Source organism: Coffea eugenioides, chromosome 6 (assembly GCF_003713205.1).
Source record: "Coffea eugenioides isolate CCC68of chromosome 6, Ceug_1.0, whole genome shotgun sequence".
Lineage (NCBI taxonomy): Eukaryota > Viridiplantae > Streptophyta > Magnoliopsida > Gentianales > Rubiaceae > Coffea > Coffea eugenioides.
In genome coordinates this window covers 14,449,686-14,470,192 of record NC_040040.1, presented here as the reverse complement: position 1 = coordinate 14,470,192, position 20,507 = coordinate 14,449,686, and the positions used below count along the sequence as shown (strand labels likewise).

The following is a 20,507-nucleotide window of genomic DNA, read 5'->3' as shown; positions in this document are numbered from 1 at the left end:
AGGTTTAATTTATCTGCGATTCCTTTTGGCATTTGGGTGGCAAGTTTATCTTCTGACAATTAATAGATCCAAATCTGTTTACGAGTTCACAGAGGATAGTAGTAAGTTCAACTGTTAAAGAAGAGATGGAAAATTTTTTGAGAGTGCAGTAATGAGAAGGAATTGGGAGATTGACACTGGATGATTTCAGTAGTGATAATGAGAGCCAAAGCTCCCACATTTAAACATTGTACTGCTGGCTCATATTTTTGTATAGCTTGTCATAATTTCCATCCTTTTGCACCCTATTTAGCTTCGTACAATTTCTTGGACGTCATTTGCTATCGTAGTAAATGCTCAAAGTGTACATTTATTTCAAGATTTTGTTCAGACTATCTCTCAAGGTTTCGTACTTCAAGATTTTGTGCTGAATTACTGAACGCTTAGGGATGCATGAAGTAACTTCTTTTGGAGCAAGATGGCTGGAGTCGTATAATTGAATGATGGCACCTTTTGATTCGGGTTGATTTTCAATATGGTCCACCTTATTGTAAGACAATTGTGTCATTAAAATCCTAAAATGACTGACCTATGTCCCCTTCAAAGGAAAGGGGAAAAAGAAATGAAGGTCTTGCAAGAAGCCTCCTCCAGACCAGATGTGAATCCTCTTCAACAAGGATCAATGGTACAATCCAATAGAATATGGTTCTAATCTTACTCTTACACCCACGACCACCACCTTAAAACAAAAGCTGCAACAGCATTCACCTCATCATATCTTTCATGAAGGCGTGAACCGTGAAAAGAATGCAACATATATAAAATCCATTCGAAGATTCACAGCACTGCTGCATCTAGCTAACCATACGCTTCAACCATCACAGGCTGGTAACCCTCCACGCAAATCCATTATTACAAGAGTGGCAGCGCTATGGGCAAGAGCAGCAACAACAACCAACACATGGAAGATTTGGTGGCTCTGCCCCACAATATCAAATGCACCTGGCCTCCATCTCTCCGGTATCCTACTCGTGTAAAATCCTGCTCCAGCAGCATATAGAAAGCCCATTACAATCTCATATCCAAGAGCTACTAGTATGTGTGGGCTGTTATGCCAATAAAGAATGACGGCATGTGCTGCTGGTATCACTCCTGAGAAACCCATGGCGAGGAAAATGTTTGCCCTGAAGGAACGGAAACGACCAGAGGATAGAGCAGGGGCAAAGAGGGTGACCACGGCAAGGCTACCAAAGCCAGTAATTGAGGCCAGGTAAAAAAGACGCCAATAAGGGTGACATGAGAAAGCATAGTATATAGGGGCAAAGAAGGAGCAGATTATCATCAAGGAAATGCCAGCATAATCAAGGCGCCAGAAGAAGAGATAGAAACGTCTGGAGTGGCAAGCAAATAGATGGGCAAGAGAGCTACATATCATGCAGCACATAGCCCCTCCTAAGAGCACAAACCAAGGCCATTTGGGGATAACATCAGAATCTCCATTCACATGTAAGATTGATGGTTTAGGAATGTGCCTTAGATATGATTCCTGCAATCAAATATATCAAGTAAATTAGGTCAGATGTATTAGTGTGCCATCCACCAGAGCAAGTTATTTGACTCTAAATGTTTTTTCCTCCAATCTTCATGACCTACAAGTCTACGAAGTCATTTTCTCCTCTTTAACATCCATAATAGACGAGCAAATTATCCAGGTAATCGCTAGACTTCTTCAATAGTCAAGATTTAGACTTCTTCAATAGTCAAGATTTGGCCACTTGATTATTAGTAATATATTTTTATCCATTAAACTATCAAAAATATAAATTTTGGACCGTTCCATCTAATTTTATCATTAATTTTATTAGATCTACGAGTCTACATGATTTCCAGCCTACTTGCTCGACACCCCTTTGCTGGGAAACCAACATGTGCAAGTCAAACTAGCAACAAAATCAAAATGTAGATAAGCAGAATCGGGTCCTCTAGAACAGGAAAAAGCTACTTCTACTATACTCGTAGTAGATTGCAATTTTGTAATGCTCTTTTAGCAACAAACTCATCTACTTTATTTCGTTTTATTTTCTACTATCACCATTTTTTTCAATCAATTAGAACCTTACGAACCCTCTTATTAGTTGCAACCAGTTTGCGTAATAAGACACCATGATTGAAAAATCGACTCTATGTTTAAACAAAAAAACAAGAAATCGATATAGCAAATCACAAGATCACATGGGCGCGGGACTCGGTCACAAGATTTCCCCAAATTATGGGCCCAATGTCCTGTAAATACCCAATTTGTTGGGTCCCATTCCCCACTACCGTAGTACCGTGCTGTCCGTTGAATTTTAGTGACTTTGCAAAATTTATAAGAGGAGACTTACTAGGAAAAAAGCATCAGAGCCGTTGATTGTCTTGTTCATCATCATCATCAACGGTCCATCAGTCCCCGGCCTACTAATTCAGTTTAATAACCTTATCAAAATAGTTCATATTCCAGGAGAAAATTCTAGTACGGGAAAGGATGAATAGCTTAAAAGAAACAACAAAATGACGAAAATGTCCTCACCTGAAGAATCTTCCGACCAAATTCTCCACCGTCGCTTTTTTCGTCAAGCTCATCGCCGTCAACCACAAGAATATCGCGAAACCAACCAAATGCCTGAGAAAAAAAAACCACATTACCAAATGCTCTGCTAGCTAAAAAAAAAAAAGAAGAAGCACCAAATTCAACTAGCTTAAACCTGAGCTGCAAAACTTGAATTTTTTCAATGAAAATGGGCGATCAGTTACATTGGGAAAAAAAATTAGAAAAACGAAAACTCACGTCCAGATATTCAGAGTTTCATTGTGGACGGAGAAGACGCTCAAAACGACGTATTTTAACGGCCACTCGCAGCGGTAATGGTCTCTGATGAATTCATTATCCTGCATGTAATCAGGTAAGGACTCGAATTTCAACAATTTTTGCTGGAATTTCATCTTCTTTGTTGCTCTTTTGTTGTTCCGGTCCGAATGGACCGATTCAACTCCATGAGCACTAGCATCAGCATTTCCGGTTGTCCTGGTCCTCTGCTTCATCTTCGCCCGAATACTGATTGCCTTCTTTTGCTTTTTCCGGCGAGGTTGTCGCCGGAAATCTCAGGTGGCTATACTTTTCTCTCTCTGTATAAAGAGAAGTGAAGAGAAATGGACATAGGAGTATTTATATGATGGGCGGGGAATTTTCACGAGTGCAGCAAGCAACGTGTTGCCATAGATTTTTTATCTTCGTGTTGCCTATTTTATTTTATCTTATTTTATTTTTGCGTTGATAAAAAAGTGGAAAATTACTTTTTTTTAAGCATCCATAACATCTCTATAATTCTAATTTTTATATTTCAATTTTATTAGATGCACCCTAAAAGAATTAGACGACGCCAAATCAGTAAAGTATCTACTCCTTGATCCACTTCATGAATTAGGGCTTATGGTGCGCGGATTCCATCAACATCTGTATAGTCTTGCTTTGAAACTTGATTTGCATTGCAGGTGAGGTGGATTCAAACTTCCTGACCTACCGTTCAAAGAGGAACTTACTCTCTTTTGCGGCTATTAAATCAAAATTCAGTGATTACTCATTCAAAGACGGATATTACTCACTCAGTACAATCGAAGTACTAATTTTTTTTGGTTGATCAAATGGAGAAAATATGTCGTTGACCTTACGGGGAAAATATCTTTTAATTTATTTACTTATTAATTTTGTTCTGGTGAATTAGGTTAGAATTATTATACTTGACATAGAGATAGAGGGATTTTTATTTATTTATTTTGAGATAGAGGATTGATTAGCCAACAAGGCCAAAGGTTTTAAGTGGCCCGGAACGATGGGGTAGAATAGAATACTAGAATTTCTCTCCCCAAAAAAAAAAATTAATTAAAACGATGGGTCAGAATTGATATAAAATTCGAAATCTATCTGCTGTGACTTTCTCTTTGCTATATAAATATTTATATTATTTTGGGTTTTGAAAATGTAAAGGGGAATATTATTAATGATCGGACGTTTTAGAGTTTGAATTCAAAATTGAATAATTTTTTGTGGGAACTAATTTAAAGTCCCACCTGAAGGATTATGGGATCTAATGCAATAATTGTCTTGTGAATATTTAATGCACTATCTCGGACAAGCTCAAATTAATCCGAAATTTAACAAATTTAAATAATAATTTTCTAAGTGTCTAATTAGTTATTTAAATTTACAATCATCATAGTCTAGATTTTTTTAATAATATCTATTTGGTTTTCAAAAGTTTTACACTAGTAAATAAACGACTCGGTTGACAAAGAAAAAGATTTTTTAGGGAGGTAAAAAACCCAATATATTAATAATCAAGTTACCTTTATAATTAAAGCTAAGAAAATTTCACAAAAAAAAAAAAAGTAATTTTCATGTGCAGCATAATTTATTTTCATTGTTGGTAAAATGCGAAGTTTGCGTGGCAGATGATGATGCATGTTCTTTCTTTTTGTGAGCGCAAGTATCATTTTTATCTTGCTGGTCTGCATGGAATTTTCAATTGTTTTAGGTGAAGAATGCCATTTGAGCGATGAAATAAATTGATTTTTATTTTCTGTTATTTGTAAATTCTGAAGTTAATGGTGCATGCCTGGTGGATATTCTTTCTATATTTTTATTTTTTGGAGGTCCAATCTTCTCTCTATTTCTGTAGGTGTTGTGCTTCTTCTCTTTTTTTTTTATTATTATTTTTTTTGTTTATCGTTTAATCTTCAATGGATTTAGGTGAAGAATGTAATTTGACTGATGGATTATCATCGTCGGATTTGCAGCCAGCCTGATTTGTTAGTTTGCGTGAGGCATAGTTTCCGCTGACCAAAATGTAGAAGCCAAGACCAAGAACTGAATTACGTCGTTTAGCGGATTTGATATTATCTTTGCCAAATATATTGTAGGCCCGATGGATTTGGTGTCGGATGGATTTACTTGAGAATGATTAGTCAAGGCACAACATCGCTTTCTTCCACGCTCACTTTTGTAGAAGACGTAATCAAGGTGTAGTTTTGAAAGAGAAATCAAACTGCTCAATTCAAACTGCTCAATATTTGAATTATGTTTAATTCGATAAGAATTGATTCCAACTTGGTTCGTCAAACTAAACATTAGAGCATTTTGTGTTCGATAAATATTTAAACTCAGTTAATGCTTGACTCGATTATCACATGATTAAAATTTATAGGTAAAAAATTTAAGTTACTTGAGTTTGACTCGATAAGAGTTTGTTAAATTCAATTTAATGGATAAACAAATAAAATTTGAACAGAATTTCGAGCTCAATAGAATAATCAAACAAATTTGATCAAACACTGGGATGTTTGGTTTGCTTAGACTCGTTTACACTGCTGTCAAGAAACTTTATTTTATCTGTTTGGATTCAAGAGTTTTTCAGAAACTACTTTTTAAAATACTACTAAAATTTTTAAAACGTACTTTAAAAAATAGTCTAAATTTTTTTTAATGTTTAAAAAATATCCCAAAATATATTCTAAAAACTCTTTTACTCTTAAATATCCCAAAATATTTTCTAAAATATACTATAAAAACTCTGTTACAGTAAAATTTTTCAAAAACACCCCAAAAAACAGCTAATCCAATCAGCGACATATGGAAGTGATATTTGTGAGATGAATTATACCTTTTTGGTTGAAGACTCTTCCTTTATTGATTGATTTTAATTGACTTTGTACTTGCTTAAGAGGAAGGACGCGAAGAAAATTGATGGCCATGGTCTCCCTTAGAAGGGAAAAAGGGTATTTTGTTGGTGTTCAATAAGAGGAGTGCGATCGTTATTGAGGCAAATGGTATCTTTCGAATTATGCAAGTAATATTTGTGAAACTAGTTACAGCATTCTAGGTTAGTAGTTAGTGCTCTTCCTCTATTGACTGATTTTAGTTTATCTTCTTTCTATTTGCTTAACAAGGAAGACGCGAAGAGAATCGATACTCGTGGTATCCCTAAAAGAAACAAGTGTCAGAGGATAAATAGATTATCAGACGTTACCATTTAAATCCAATTTAATGGGTCAAAGCTTGGATTAGCTGTGTTCGGGATTGTTTTTTTATATATTTTACTGTAGCAATGCAGGTGAAAAACTTTTACTGTAGATGAGATTATTATTTTTTAAGACTGTTTTTGAGGTTATTTTTTGTCTTTTTAGAATTGTTTTTTGTATTTTTGAAATTATTTTTGTTGGTGTATTATTGTAGCATTATACATGAAAAATTTGTTTTTAAAAAAATGATGAATCCAAACGGGCCATCATTTTTTGAATGTCAATTACGTGTTTGTCTATTACATGCCTTAGTTGCACATGATAAGCACGCAAAATAGAACGGTGGATCGAATTATAAAATTCGAAAACTATTAGTCGCTCAATGAATCGTGCAAATCTTTACTTACGAATTTTATACACAATTAAGCATCAGGTCAATCTCTTTCTTATCCTACTTTGGACCTAATTATAAATTAACTAGTTCCCTAATCTCTATCTGATTATATTCATAATATCCTGCATACGGTTTCTTGGATGGTGCGTGCTTCACGCATAATTAAGGTATATTTTAACTGGAAAACTTTGAGAAGACAAAAGCTGAAGTTTCACGCAAATATCTTCTTAAAAGTTATTCACTCGCCTGATGAATTTATGACTCAGTAGTAATCCATATGCATACTTTCTTTGCCTTGACTCATCTTAGACTCATCTAGAAAAGTACTCCCATATTGCCTTCCGGTGGGACAAATTTTCAAATGATGTAAATTGTAGTAATATATACGTACACACACATATATATATGTATGTATGTATATATGTATGTATGTATTCATATTCTGGTTGGTATAAATGCTCATACTTTGGGGGAATATTAATGTTGCTTCTGCTATTGGTTTCAAGCAGGCGAAAAATGACGCAACCTGGTTGGCGAATCTTATTCTTAAAAATACTCCTAATAATATTCATTATGATAAACTATTTTGGTCGTCTTTGACAAACAAAAGTTGCATGTTCTTGCCTGCGTAAGAGTTAAATGAGTTTAATTGACATTCATTTTGTATGCATGCTCTTGGTACTCCCTTGCTATATTTTGAGTGGACTTGAAATCTTGCTAATGCTTAAAATCACTTTTTTTTTTTTTTTTAAATTTAAGTCTTTCATTTGTTTGAGTGATGAGGAGAAAAGAAGGGTCATGGGAGACTGTGTCTAGGTATAGAATCTAAGAGTGTTTTTGATAAAATTGAAGTTTAAAAATTAAAATATGAAATCTAAAGTTTGAATCTCATACATTTGAGTGTATATCATATTAAATTATTTTTTGGAGCAATTTTTGTCTAGAAATTTCAGTGCTACTTAGTTAATTCATTCAAATGTTCTATTTTTTTTGTTATCAAACAGGTCTTAAACATATTAAGATCTGAATTTATTAATTTTAAATATTGAATTGGATAATCAAATAAGCCGCAAATGTAGAATATCATACTACTACTCATAGTATTTCATTCCAAAGTACATAATAATAATTTTAGGAGTTAAATCCACACTCATTTCACTATTCAGACAATCGTAACCTTATATGCTAAAAGAATCTCATGTACGCGATCATGAAAGATGTCGTCGCCAATCAACTTAAGCACATTCGACAAGGATTAACCTTTCATTGTCTTGTACATAAACTAACACAGTAGCTGCATCTCATATGTGTTAAATTTGAAGTGCAAATTTAAATTAAAATTAATTGGTAGCATAAGAAAAACTATTATTTATTGAATAACAAACACCTAAAAAAGAATCTTTTACTCAAAGGAGATGATTTTGGTAAGGATTTTTTTTTTCCTGCAACCAACTCTACTGAATGCCTTTTCTGGGATTGACACCATTCACTTTCTTACAAATGAATGAATGCAAATGATAGTGCACCAAAAGCATGAAAGAGTCAAAAAGTTGTGAATTTCAAATAATAAACGTGGCGGGTTTAGGGAAAAAAAAAAGAAAAATAATGAAAACAAAAGAACAAAAAAGGCCCTCTCCTCGAGTCAAAATTGAGCACTATTCTTTGCGTTTTATATTATTTGGTGCGGCTCCTTTTCTACAAAGCAGAATCCAGAAATTACCAGTAATGCTGTTTGAAAAGTACGTCGAAATCACGATCCGAACAGAGCACCGGTTAAGGTTTCGAGCTGACTTGCAATGAGCCGAACAGCGAGACTAGCTAGAGAATAGAGAAAGTAATAGTATTGTGTAGCGTACCTTTTCTGGTCTTTTCATTCATTATTTATACAGTTCTTTAAGATAGTCATGGGAGAGTCCAAAGTTATCCCTTTACCCTTAGTAGTTATCCCATTCTTGAATATGAGTCATACTAGGTCACGAGGGATGGAGTCCCTCTTGAACCCTACTTTGGGCCTTATTCCGATGGATCAGGAGTCCTTAGTCAGTTCGACCTCCGGAAGATCCATGGTTGAGGGCCAAACAGACTCGTCAGCTCGGCTGAACCGACACTGTGTCCGTGGGGAATTGGCCCCTCTACACTGTCTAAACCTTTCTACTTTTCTACTTGCTCACAGGATGACAATTGCATACCATTTTAAAGATAAAAAAGGTTGTAGATCTTCAAAGTGATCAAGGGCATTATATATGAATCAGCTATGAATTTATGATCGAGAATTTATATATAGCCTCCTCTCGTTGTTTTTTCATTAAATTTACTTTGCAGGTTTGTCGATTTTTTCTCTTGGTTCTTAACTTCAGAAGCAGATTGAACGAATGGAGTTACATTTTCAAGATAATGGTACAATTTATTTGGCCATTAAAATATTATCAGGACTTCATTTTAAATAGTCCCATGGAAGTTGAAGACTATCAATCCATACCTACTATCACAAGATGATTATGCATTTTCTTCAGTCTCAGGGTTGAGAATCTTTGGTTGATTGCGAAATAAGCAATCTTCATTTTAGCACTTGGTGATTTTTCATTGGTGTGGATTTGTGTGGCGGGGCCGCTGGATTTTGGCACAAAACAAAAAAGATCTGAAAGCAGAAAGCATCCTTACTTCAATGGACGGTGGCCGGTGGGTGGACAGCCGCAGCTTACGTTGGAAATTCAACAGTCAGCCAAACTCTAAGGTACCTGTCTTGTCTTTTAACTCTTTTTTTTAAAATCTTTTTCTAAATATTTCATGCGATAAGAAGTACCTTTTTTTCTTGAGGAAACAACTTTACTATTTACCTTTTCAATAAGCGTTACTTTTTTATTTTTTTATTTTTTTCGAGGGGATGCACTTGTTATTATTAATGATAGTTTACCCAATGATAATTAGGATTTTTTAGGATAAAGAGCTCATAGGGCTTATTCTTGATTGATTATTTTTTTGGTTTTATATAATCAGTTTTTTGTGATGTTTTCAATTGCTTTCATATTCAGATTATTGATATTGTTAATAATGAATAAAATTAAAATCCTAAATTATTCAAAGAGTAGCTTTTGCTGATTTTGATTATTCTCTATAATCACTTTTTATAATTAAATTTTTATAAAATCTAAAGCAAACGAGAACAAGGCCATAGTAAACTGCTAAGCTTAGATTCGCCTCTGAAAATTTGTGTTGGTGATCAAGAAATTCTTTTTTGATCCTATCACCTACTGTTATGTTATGCCCAGAGAAAGTTTGGCATCTATGTTTGCCAGTGATCTAGGCCTGCTTGTTTCTCTTGTTTTCTCCATATTTTGTTTTTTCCAAGTCTTGGCTACTTTACAAGTAGATCACCAAATCACCAAACTCGAATTTTGCTGGACAATGGCATTTGCACTGACTGTAGAATCTTCTATGTTCAAGCTAGTATTTCAAAGATTTTCTAATCCGCAGTTGATTTGTTAGACTGGAGCCCCGAAATTAACATGGACTATATATATATATCTCGAGAGAAAATTTTGGATGGTTTAAAAAAGCATTCCATGTATGATTTGCTTCTATACACTTCAATTTTCGATGCTAAAACTTATCATATGAGAGAGTTACACATACAAGAAAGCAAACATGTTGTTTGGATTATACCACCTTGATATGAATGGATAATCTATTAAATTATTGAATTGTTAAGTATTAAATCTAATACATTTGAGCACACATAACTTATCGCTTAATTTTGGGAGCAAGTTTTGCTTAGAAAATTCAGTGCCACTTAATTAATTCAGATATTCAATTTTTGATTATCAAACGGTCTGAATATGTTAAGATCTAAATTCATTAAATTTAAGTGTTGAATTGAATTATCAAACAAGAGCCTTAATCTTCCTTCACAATAAACGGGTCTTCAGTAATTGGCTATATATTCCTCAAGAAACAAAAATCAGCTAAATTTTTTTTCTTAGGCAATATGAATAAGCAAACAGACTAGTTTTCCATAATATTGGGCCTATCTTGGGACCTCTTATTAGACTTGAAAGGTTAATTTGAGCTTCTGAGGCTGGACCTCCCATTTCGCATCGACAATGGGCTGCAAAATGTTGTCGACAGAAGTGTGGTGTACGGAGTACTAACGTGTCACAAAATTAAAAGGTTCAAGTTCAGGTGTTCTAGGATTTTATTTCTCTAGTGCATTTCATTTCAGTTAGATTTCTTTATAGGTATAGAGATTGGAGCTTCTGATAGAAATCCCATTTTATCAATTTTCAAGAAGAATAAAGTTCTTAGTTTTGTTTCAGCAGAGTAAAAGTTGTTTGGTGGAAAGTTTTTTTTTTTTTTCCTTTTTGAAGAGTGGAGTAGTGCATAAAAAGTGGAGTAACTAATTGTATATATCTGTTTAAAGAGAAAATGATGAACAGAAATCGGTATTGGATTCAGAATTTGTAGCTGTTTAGTACATAATTAATGTTGTCGTACGTAATTAAATTTTCTTCATGTGTACCATACAAGAAATTGCTTCATAAAGAAAAGCTACTTTCTTGACCTTGGTGCATGCATATATAAAGTTTTCTTCGTTAAACTTTTCTTGATGTTTTCATCTTTTCAGCTGTAACATGAGTAGTTCAGAGTTGCTATTCAGCAAGTTGAGGGAAAAAAAAATATTTGCTTTCAATGTCATTTACTTATCTTTCATATGAACACGAGTTTATCTTATTAGTTCCCATCGAAGTAGTTAAAACTACGTTTAGGTCGTTTTCATGATTAATTTTTAGCTTGACTATCTACTCTATCCAATGTCCACGGTAAATTCTTTATTTAATAACTTTGCAGGGCCATGTAATTAAAATATCAGCTGAGCTGATCCTTCGTAAAATGATTAGAATAGATTAACATTTCAACAACTAGATTATTTTTTCTGGGCACTCTTCGCATTGTAGAGAAAAAGCTGCCGGTCATGGGATAGGTGGAAAGAAACAAATGAAGTATCTTTCATATTTCTTTTCCTCTTGTCATTTTGTCTAGTTGAGTAGAAAAAGGCTGAGCACATGAAAATATAGAATCATTACTAGCTTCTTGATTGAGATAAGAACATTTTTTAGAACGATGGGCTGTGAGCTAGATTCTGTTATGACAAACTAATTGCTTGCATCCCATTAGAATTCACAACTTTAATCCATGCGAACATGATTTCTTTGCATTTGGTGATGCTTCATTTACGAAAACGAGGACTTGAATCTATGCATGTATAAAGGCCTTGAAGATATGTTGACTGATTATGCATGGCTGAGCATCACACACAAGAATTGGGAGGAAAAAGCATGCAATTTTAGGGCTCTTTACTATAAATAAGGGTTAAATCCAATAGACACCCTCAAAAAATGCCTTTTTTTTTTTCTTCCCTCACATTGTCTTCTGAATATTTAGTTCAACCAATTCACCTGCAGCGCAATTATAATTTTTTCAATCAGGAATAATTGGATCGGGAAATCATGTCTAGATAAGATATCTCATCGATCGGCTTGGAAGATGCGTTTTAATTAGCTGCCTATTCGCCACAATCTCTGGGTGTAAGATTAGGGTTAGTTTCATTTTAGCCCACCAACTGTACCTCAACTCTTGCTTGTCCCTAAACCACAAATTGATACACTTTAGTCCCTAAATTATAAAAGACATTCCACTGAAGTAAATTATTAACAGAATTTTCAAAACTAACGAAGTACTGGTTATACAAGTAGCATGATTTTATGTTGCAATAGTATAGAAGGAAAATCATATAAAAAAATTGTGAAAATTTTATAGAATCTTCTCATAGTGTGAGTACTTAAAAGCATTTCGAAAGAAAGTTCAAAATCCTTCAATTAGGGTGATTTGCACCTCAGTTTTGGATACAATAAACATGTATTATACCCTAAATTAAAAATTGAACATGTCCTACAAAAAAGAGGCATGCCAGCATCTATCTAGAATCCTGAGGTTATATCATAATGGAGATTCTAAAACAATTGTCTCCTTTTCAACACATAAATCAGTTGCTATATTTAATTTCGTTTGATTTGTTGACCTGCAATCTAAATACTTGTACGCCAGAGGAAGTCGATGGTTACGGGTTGATCATAGTTTTCTTTAATATTTCTTTTTCAGATTCTGATTAGGTAATCTACACGTATCTATAACTATATATTTAGTCTTGATATTAAGGGGTCCAGTGCTCTGCTTACCAAATGTACTTGCACAAGATAGTGTTTTTGATTGGATGATTAACGAAACATTGCCTGCAAAAATGGTCCCTCTTGTGCCTTAAATCCCAAATAGTCCATGCATAAACTGCTGGAAAAAAGTATATCTCATCCATTAATCAATGGTTACTGCACCTATTAAGTTCATTAGTTTGAGCAACCTTGTAATAGTAAGTGAAAAACCTGCAGTATCTTTTGAAAGATAATGATTGATGTTCAGAAACCTTATTGCTGCACTCAAGCTTACACTCTTTTTTTTTAAAAAAAAAAAATTCATATGTTACCCTAAAGCCAAATTTCTGAAAATTGTAAGTTTCAATCAGGTTTGACCACGTTAACTTGGCGAAATCCACTTGTGATTTGGATAAGATTTATTGATTAAATTATATTTCATGAGATGGTATGCAAATGTATAATGCAAATTTTACGCCTTAAACCAAAGTTAAGTCTAGTTTTGCAAACGGTCGACTCGTCGATGACAAGTGATATTTGCACCCTAAAAATAGTTTTGGACACTCCATTCTAATATTTTATTATGTAAAGAAAGGTGCAGTGAGAATATCATTTACCTTGTTTGTATAAAAGAAAATTGCAATAGGGATTTATGATTTATTGTTTGGGCAAATTTAACACTTTTATGGATAAAAAAAAAAAAGCAGGTCTACACACGGAGGTGAGCCAAACCAAACCAAACCTCCTATTAGGTTTTACGTACATCAGAAAGCCATTCAATGTCAAACCAAACCTCCTAAACACAAACATATACATGCGACTACTAGTATTAGTATAATGTAAATAGCAGATTTACAACACATTTTTATGCCAATTATGAAGGATTAATTCGTAATAAAGATAAGTAAGCTGATCTAAGTGCATGTGGATGAATTTTTTTTTCCTTTTACTAATTGAGTTCCACCAATAAAAGTTTGTAGACAATCTTTGAAATTACAGCTCCATGTGTGTTTAACGTATTATCTTGACGAAACGTATAAGATCCCAAGAGGCTGCTTTGTCTATCTCAAATAGCATTATCTTTAATGACCGCTTACCTTCTGAATTACATTGGAAAGCTGTTAAACTTCTTGACTGTTTCTGAAATACAGATGAAATGGTTACCAGTTTCTTTATTTAGGGGCGATTTGACATATTACAGCTTTGTACCTACCTTAGAAAAAGACTTGGAAAAAGCGCACGATAGTTTGTCCTCCCAAATATCAGAATGGTAAGTCAACTGAAGGAAAAGTGTATTCCTATTGCTTGGCAATTTACAAGAAGTAGATAACCTTGGGTATGGAGACAATGTCCCAACTCCAAACCAAATCCACAGTTGAGGAATGGATTAATGAAGACCAAACTTTGATAAGGTTGCTAAATGAAAAAACTGATTTGTCAGGAAACAAAACAATCTGCTCACTTGAAAGATAGATCATAAAAACCATTTACTTCTGACTAGTTGATCTGATTAAAATTTTAGTCACCATCAACTGAGCTATGATTTTTCTTTTTTTCTTTTTTTTTTTTGTGTGGGGGGGGGGGGTGTTGAGGACTAGCTACAAACAGCTATGGAAAAAAAACTAATTCACACGATCATTGTCAAGAATAGTTATTCCACTAAACATTCCATAGAAAAGCAAGTGCTAAGCTAAGTCCCTACAACAATACCATATTTTAGGTTGGCTTCCATGCATGAATCTATTATGAAAAATCAATTTAGAAAAGATGAGAAAGATATAATTAGACACAGTTTAGTGTCCAAAGCAAATGATTTGGAAAATAGAAAATATAAAATAGCTGAATTGAAGTACTTCAGATCTCTGGTGATAATATTCCCTAAACCTTGCTTTAAAATTTTGGGTTCCCGGTTGGTCTATAAGTATAGTTTTGTCAATAATCAATTTCTTTTGTTAACCAAAGTAGATGGTCAGCCATAAAAAAAAAATACTACAGCAATTATTCTAATTAACTCTATAACCCATATGCCCTCGTGTGCGTGGAACTTCTATCTTTCCTCTTACCCCACATCAATTGTATGTAACCTATGAACCAAAAGTCTGGAGCCTGATCATTGATATCAACATTTACTCGCAATCAACCAAAAAAAATTCCTTCACTAGAAGATATCATATAGACCAAAAACATTGTTAGTCTAGGGAAAGATCGACAACAGGGTTTATAGTACAAATTTAATATGGATAAAAGTTTGAGTTGTTTCCATTAAATTATACAATAAAATTGAAGTGCACAAGTAACAAAATTCATGTTAGGACAAATGAGAAAAAATCACTCCAAGCCGGTTTGAGACGGCAATTAAATCTTCCTTTTTGCCGGCTATCTCCCTCTCGTTTTCCAGCCCATTATTAGCATTCTTCCAAGCCGATAATTTCTTCTGTCTTCCTCGTGATCCCTTTAAAACCCCTTCATTGGGAGACTCAGTCATATCATTCCAGTTTGTATCTTACTATCCTCGTTCTTACTTTGACGTAGCACTTACTTGTTGGCTTCAAACCCAGCACTAGTTCCATGACGAAGATTTCACAGCAAAACCAAAGGAACAATTCAAACCTTGGGAATGGGATCAATAATTCTGCTATCAAAGTGAAAAGAACTAGGAAAACTGTCCCTAGAGACTCTCCTCCTCAGCGTAGCTCGATTTATCGAGGTGTCACAAGGTTGAATATTTGCACTTCGAATTTTATCTACAGTTTGGATTTATTTTCTTTTTTGTTCTTTAAACATTCTTTTCCCTCGAGAGTCGAGTCTGATTTGGTAAAGTTTTGATGGGTTTAGGCATCGATGGACTGGAAGATATGAAGCTCATTTGTGGGACAAGAATTGCTGGAATGAGTCTCAGAACAAGAAAGGAAGACAAGGTTCGTATCGATCATGGTCCTCTTCTCTGTGAAATTTTATTTTTGATTTGTTTCTTCTGGATTCTGGTAGTGTTATCAATGGTAACTGATCCCTTTTTTTTTGGTCTGCTGCTGCTGAACGTGTGGAATTTATGGAAGCGCAGTCTACCTTGGTAAGCAAGCAATTTTCGTTAAGCTCGATTTAAAATTTTTTTTTTCCCATTCCATAACCATTATCACTTTCTATCAACTGTGGCCATGCATTTTCTTCTTTCTTATTTTTTTTTCTGTTTCTTTCTTCCACATTACACATCAATAAGAGTGATAATATCCATCCTAACTCTTAAAACGGTAAAAAAAAAATTTAAAAACAATCGTCAATAATTTACAAATGTCTTATAGTTGGGGAAATAAATATCTAAAACAGAAGATGTTTTCCGACTTTTGTGCCAAAAAAATGAAGAAGAAGATATTTTCCAACTTTTTACAGACTATTTACGTTAATTATTATCCAAAATTGATGAATTAACATTTTTCTGTCGATAATGTATATGGTACATGTATCTTTCTTCAGGTGCCTATGATGATGAAGAAGCAGCTGCACATGCTTATGACTTGGCTGCACTTAAGTACTGGGGTCAAGATACGACCCTTAACTTTCCAGTACGAAGCTAGTTGCTAATCATAATTACTCTTTCAAACATGTTTGTGTTCATTCTCTTTCAATCTTGATAGTGGGACTTACTTGCATTTATATTTTTAGTTGGCAACTTATCAGAAAGAACTGAAAGAAATGGAGGGTCAGTCCAGAGAAGAATATATTGGATCATTGAGAAGGAAGAGCAGTGGTTTCTCACGAGGAGTGTCCAAGTATAGAGGAGTTGCAAGGTAGGACATAGGATAATTATGCTCTTCTTTTTTCATGAATTTGATGAGTCGTGTACTTTACTTTTTTCTTTTGCCCCTGTAATGCATTAAGAGGTATGGACACAAAAAGTTGGGTACTGATTTCATTTTATTGAAAAAGAGGAGTTGGGAATGAAAAGTTTGAAATGCTAGACAATTATCAATTGAGTCTCTTACGTTAAAATGGAAAACGAAAAGTAAAATTCTGGAAATTTATGTCAAAATGTTTTTTTGCATATTTCATTTTGATCCTAGGTTAATGTCAGAGTAGAATTACATATCCAAAATGCTCCAGCAAAGGTGAAGTAAGTTGAACCCTTTTTTATGACTGATCAATCAAATTCCCTATTTTAATCCTATAATTCAACAGGCATCATCACAATGGAAGGTGGGAAGCTCGAATTGGCAGAGTTTTTGGCAACAAATATCTTTATCTTGGAACATATGGTAAGCCTTTCATTTCCTTTAAGCAACAACATGTTGAGCCATCCATTACAATTTTTCCAATAAAAAATTAAATGGTGCATGCATGCAATATAATTCATCTGGATATCTGCAAATAGTATGCGAAATTTTACTAATTGATTTTGATTGCGACTTCAAGCGTATGTTTGTTCTTTATTCACTTATCTGTCTTCTACCTAATAAAAACAAATTAGTATATGGTTAAAGTGGTTGTTTGGCGACCTAAAATACATTAGAGATAATATATTTTCTTTTTGTCAGTCACCATCACTTAGTTGGATGAGTCCACCAACTCTAACCTTCCATACCCCTTGAAGATACGCGGAAATTAACTGTCATTATTAAAATAAATAAATGTAGGAAGTAAATTAATTTCCCTATATGATCCTTGAATTATCTCATCAATTCTTGCAGCAACTCAGGAAGAGGCTGCAATTGCATACGACATGGCTGCCATTGAATATCGAGGACTTAATGCTGTAACAAATTTCGACCTCAGTCGTTACATAAAATGGTTAAGACCTAATGCCACCACCAGCACCACCACCTCCGCTGCGATCACTGAGCCTAACCCTAATGTAGACACCGATTTAATGCCAACCCCAGATCCAATGTTGGCATCAAGCTCCATCTACCACCCTCAGACCGAACAACAGCCGCAACCTTTGGATATTACCACCGACATAACCCTAAACCAATCGCGCCCTGCCTCAGCAACATCAGCCCTTGGTTTGTTACTTCAGTCATCAAAATTTAAGGAAATGATGGAGATGACTTTGGCAGCTGAGTGTCCGGTGGCCTTAACCACGCCGGAGTCTGAACCAACGCAATGTAGCATTCCTGATGATGCACAATCATTCTTCACTACACCTGACATGGGCAGCTACATTGATCAAAGTCAAGAGGATATTTTTAGCGAGCTAATTAACCCTTTCATGCAACCAATGTTACAATTCGACTTTGATGTTTAAGGGGAAGAAGGTTCACTTCTATGTAGTTCTTTCATAGTGTTAAGTTTCCAGCTTCTTTTCTAATTTTTTTTAAAAGATTAGAAGGCAGTGCAGTAATTTGTTGGAGTAAAAATGTCACTATTAAATCAAATTGCATTTTTGTAGATATATATATGGGAATAAATGTATGGTGCATTTTTGTTATTTGTTATAATATCCATCAATAAAATATTTCTCCATTTCATTTGCGTCATTTTTTGGTTGATTCTATATATACTGCAAGATAAGAAATGTAGACAACTTGGTAGTACTGTAGAAGAATGTTATATAAACTTTTACCTCGTCCAGCAGTATTAGAGGAAGTAGCTTGTTAGCTATTAATGATTTCGAAAAGGCTGGATATTGAGGATTTAATGTTCGCCTCTAAGCTGCCTTTTGATAGCATCCTTTATTGATTAGACGCTTCTTTGCTGTCCCAAAAAGAAAGATTAGTAGGATTCATATAAATCGCTCTCATAAGATCCTGATGGTCTTGATCTCATGCCTGCTCATCAAATTATCCACGTGAAATATCGATCGGTTTATGATATTTTGCAATGATGTTTTATCCTAACAATTTGGACCGACCCCTTTACACATTTGGACTTCATTGCCCTTTCGTCTTCTTTTAATCCAGTAGTTCTTCGTTTTTGTTCGAACTTCATTAAGATCTTATACAATGTTTTTTGTCTTGCTCAATTGGTCTTTTATGCTTCCACTAGCTCGTCATGGAGTATAGAATTTTGTCTTGCTCAATTTGTCTTTTATACTTCCACTAGCTCGTCATGGAGTAGAGACATATTTACATTTGCACTAGCATGGGAGGATATATTCTAATGTGGTCACGCTATCTCTTAAGTGTTTTCGAAATATCTGTGTGTATAGGTGAAAGAATAGCTGCAATAGATTACTCTTTGAATAATTGAATGTGAAAGATTGGTTGATGTTTGTCTTATCTACCGTTTTTACTTTTGTCTGCTGTTGGTGGGATTTTATAAACAGGTAAGTGGTCACGTGAAGAGAATAGTTACTACTAAAAGGAAAAAAAATCACACGCTCGCATGCACATCTATCAAGGGAAGTTTTTAGATTTCTCTCTGCTGTCAGGTTTAGGTAAAAAGGCTGTCATGAGGGGATCAGTTCTCAATCTAGAAATCCTCACATAAAGAGACATAAACTGGGAAAATGTATTAGAAAGAACACAGAGAGAATGATGAAGAAGAGGAGGTTTTCAAGAAAATTTGTTTTTGCCATCCCTCAATTAGTAATCTACTGCATGTCGATTTGCAGGCCGTAAATGGTTTATCACAAATATCGAAAAGATTGATTGCCATATCCGACTGTGTTAATCTGTACTCTGTAAATAAAATCTAGCAAGAAAAATGAATTGAAATCATTGATGATTTAGCAGGAGAGGATCTCAAATTTTTTTCATGTTCAAAAATGAACATCCATGCCTAATTTTGTGGAAGCTGGTAAATTTGTTCTTTTTTCTTCTTTTTGTTTTTTGGTTTTGAATCTAGGAACAAGGAGGGTAGAGATATCAAATAATCAAGAATAATACATAAATTTCTTTTTCGGTGCTTTAATTTCAAAGAATTAGGAAAAGATCAGATAGAAAAATTTATCCTTAACTGTCAATTTTTTTTTTTTTTCCTTCAATAGGGTATCCGACTGCATTGGCAACCGACTAGTCCTCCACTGGACGGTGATCCCTACCCCACCAAGGAACCAGAGATTGTTAACAAGGTGAGAATATCCGACTGTATTATCCGACTACATTGGTAACCGACTAAGACTAGTCCTCCACTGGACGGTGACCCCTGCCCCACCAAGGAACTAGAGATTGTTAACAAGGTGAGAGTCGACCACACGACCAAAGGCCCTAAAGAGGACATCCCTTGGCCAGCCGCTCTACACCGGGGGCATCCTTAACTGCCAAATGAATCAGATACTTTGTACTTGTTTTGAAAGATGCCTACCATTGCTACGTGATGTGCTACTTTCATTTCGGCAGCCCCATATTCCCTTTTGCAAAAGCTGCAGCATAATTAGCGATACTGTATTTCATCTCATGATATGCAAAGAAATAGTCAAGAAGAATCATGCAGTATCTGCATTTCAATATTGCACGCATTGTAAATTAAAAAATGAATATAAACCCTACAAGTATGCATATTCTAAAAACCAATATTCAATAGCATCTTTTATTAGAATTATGATTATAGATATATAATTATACTAAAATTCGCCCATTTAGATTGTTATTTTTCATATTTTTTGTAGGAAAATATACTCAAAGAAAACGGGGATGAGAACCATGTCTTCAGAGAAGTGACCATTTGAATCAATACACTAGAGTGACAATTTTTTTTAATTTGATTTTAGAGCATGAAGACTCATCGAGACTGCATAATAATTGTGCCATGCAGCACGAATTGATTCCTGTTGATGAAAAAAAAAAGAAAAGAAATAGGGAGTATAATTATGCAATTGATGCTCAAAGAAGTTAAGATTCAGATTTCCACCAACAACATTTGACGTTCGCAATTGACGTTCGCACTTCAACAGTTGAAGTGCCGCCATTCCCTTTGACTGCCTCTGGGGTGCCGCTGGGCTC

The 20,507-nt window shown here is 34.5% G+C and overlaps 2 protein-coding genes across 3 annotated transcripts; one reads left to right on the top strand and one right to left on the bottom strand.

The window, feature by feature from the left end:
• Positions 1–470: 470 nt before the first annotated feature.
• Positions 471–3,185, bottom strand: LOC113775077 (heptahelical transmembrane protein 2-like). 2 transcript variants are annotated; one of them, XM_027319809.1, is made up of 4 exons: positions 2,807–3,185; positions 2,549–2,641; positions 2,364–2,436; positions 471–1,525 (listed from the first exon to the last, which is right to left on the bottom strand). In XM_027319809.1, exons 1-4 carry the CDS (start codon positions 3,058–3,060, stop codon positions 851–853), a joined length of 1,095 nt encoding a protein of 364 aa, XP_027175610.1. In that variant the 5' UTR covers positions 3,061–3,185; the 3' UTR covers positions 471–850. The 2 variants fall into 2 exon arrangements, with proteins under 2 accessions (XP_027175610.1, XP_027175611.1); XM_027319810.1 differs by having other exon boundaries at positions 2,364–2,433; positions 2,807–3,184.
• Positions 3,186–15,198: 12,013 nt separating this feature from the next.
• LOC113773653 (AP2-like ethylene-responsive transcription factor At1g79700) lies at positions 15,199–17,869 on the top strand. Its single transcript, XM_027318285.1, has 7 exons — positions 15,199–15,319; positions 15,492–15,548; positions 15,692–15,700; positions 16,102–16,190; positions 16,291–16,415; positions 16,804–16,880; positions 17,313–17,869. The coding sequence occupies exons 1-7, from the start codon at positions 15,199–15,201 to the stop codon at positions 17,867–17,869; spliced, it is 1,035 nt and encodes a 344-aa protein (XP_027174086.1).
• The last annotated feature ends 2,638 nt before the right edge of the window (positions 17,870–20,507 follow it).

Excerpts from the sequence above, each read along its gene's own strand:
- LOC113775077 (XM_027319809.1), bottom strand. The coding sequence starts at position 3,060 with ATGAAGCAGAGGACCAGGACAACCGGAAATGCTGATGCTAGTGCTCAT. Across the intron at positions 2,642-2,806 it reads GAAACTCTGAATATCTGGAC|GCATTTGGTTGGTTTCGCGA; the intron begins GTGAGTTTTCGT and ends TTTTTTTCTCAG. Across the intron at positions 1,526-2,363 it reads GCTCTGATGCTTTTTTCCTA|GAATCATATCTAAGGCACAT; the intron begins GTAAGTCTCCTC and ends ATTTGATTGCAG.
- LOC113773653 (XM_027318285.1), top strand. The coding sequence starts at position 15,199 with ATGACGAAGATTTCACAGCAAAACCAAAGGAACAATTCAAACCTTGGG. Across the intron at positions 15,320-15,491 it reads TAGAGACTCTCCTCCTCAGC|CTCATTTGTGGGACAAGAAT; the intron begins GTAGCTCGATTT and ends GAAGATATGAAG. Across the intron at positions 16,881-17,312 it reads TCTTTATCTTGGAACATATG|CAACTCAGGAAGAGGCTGCA; the intron begins GTAAGCCTTTCA and ends CAATTCTTGCAG.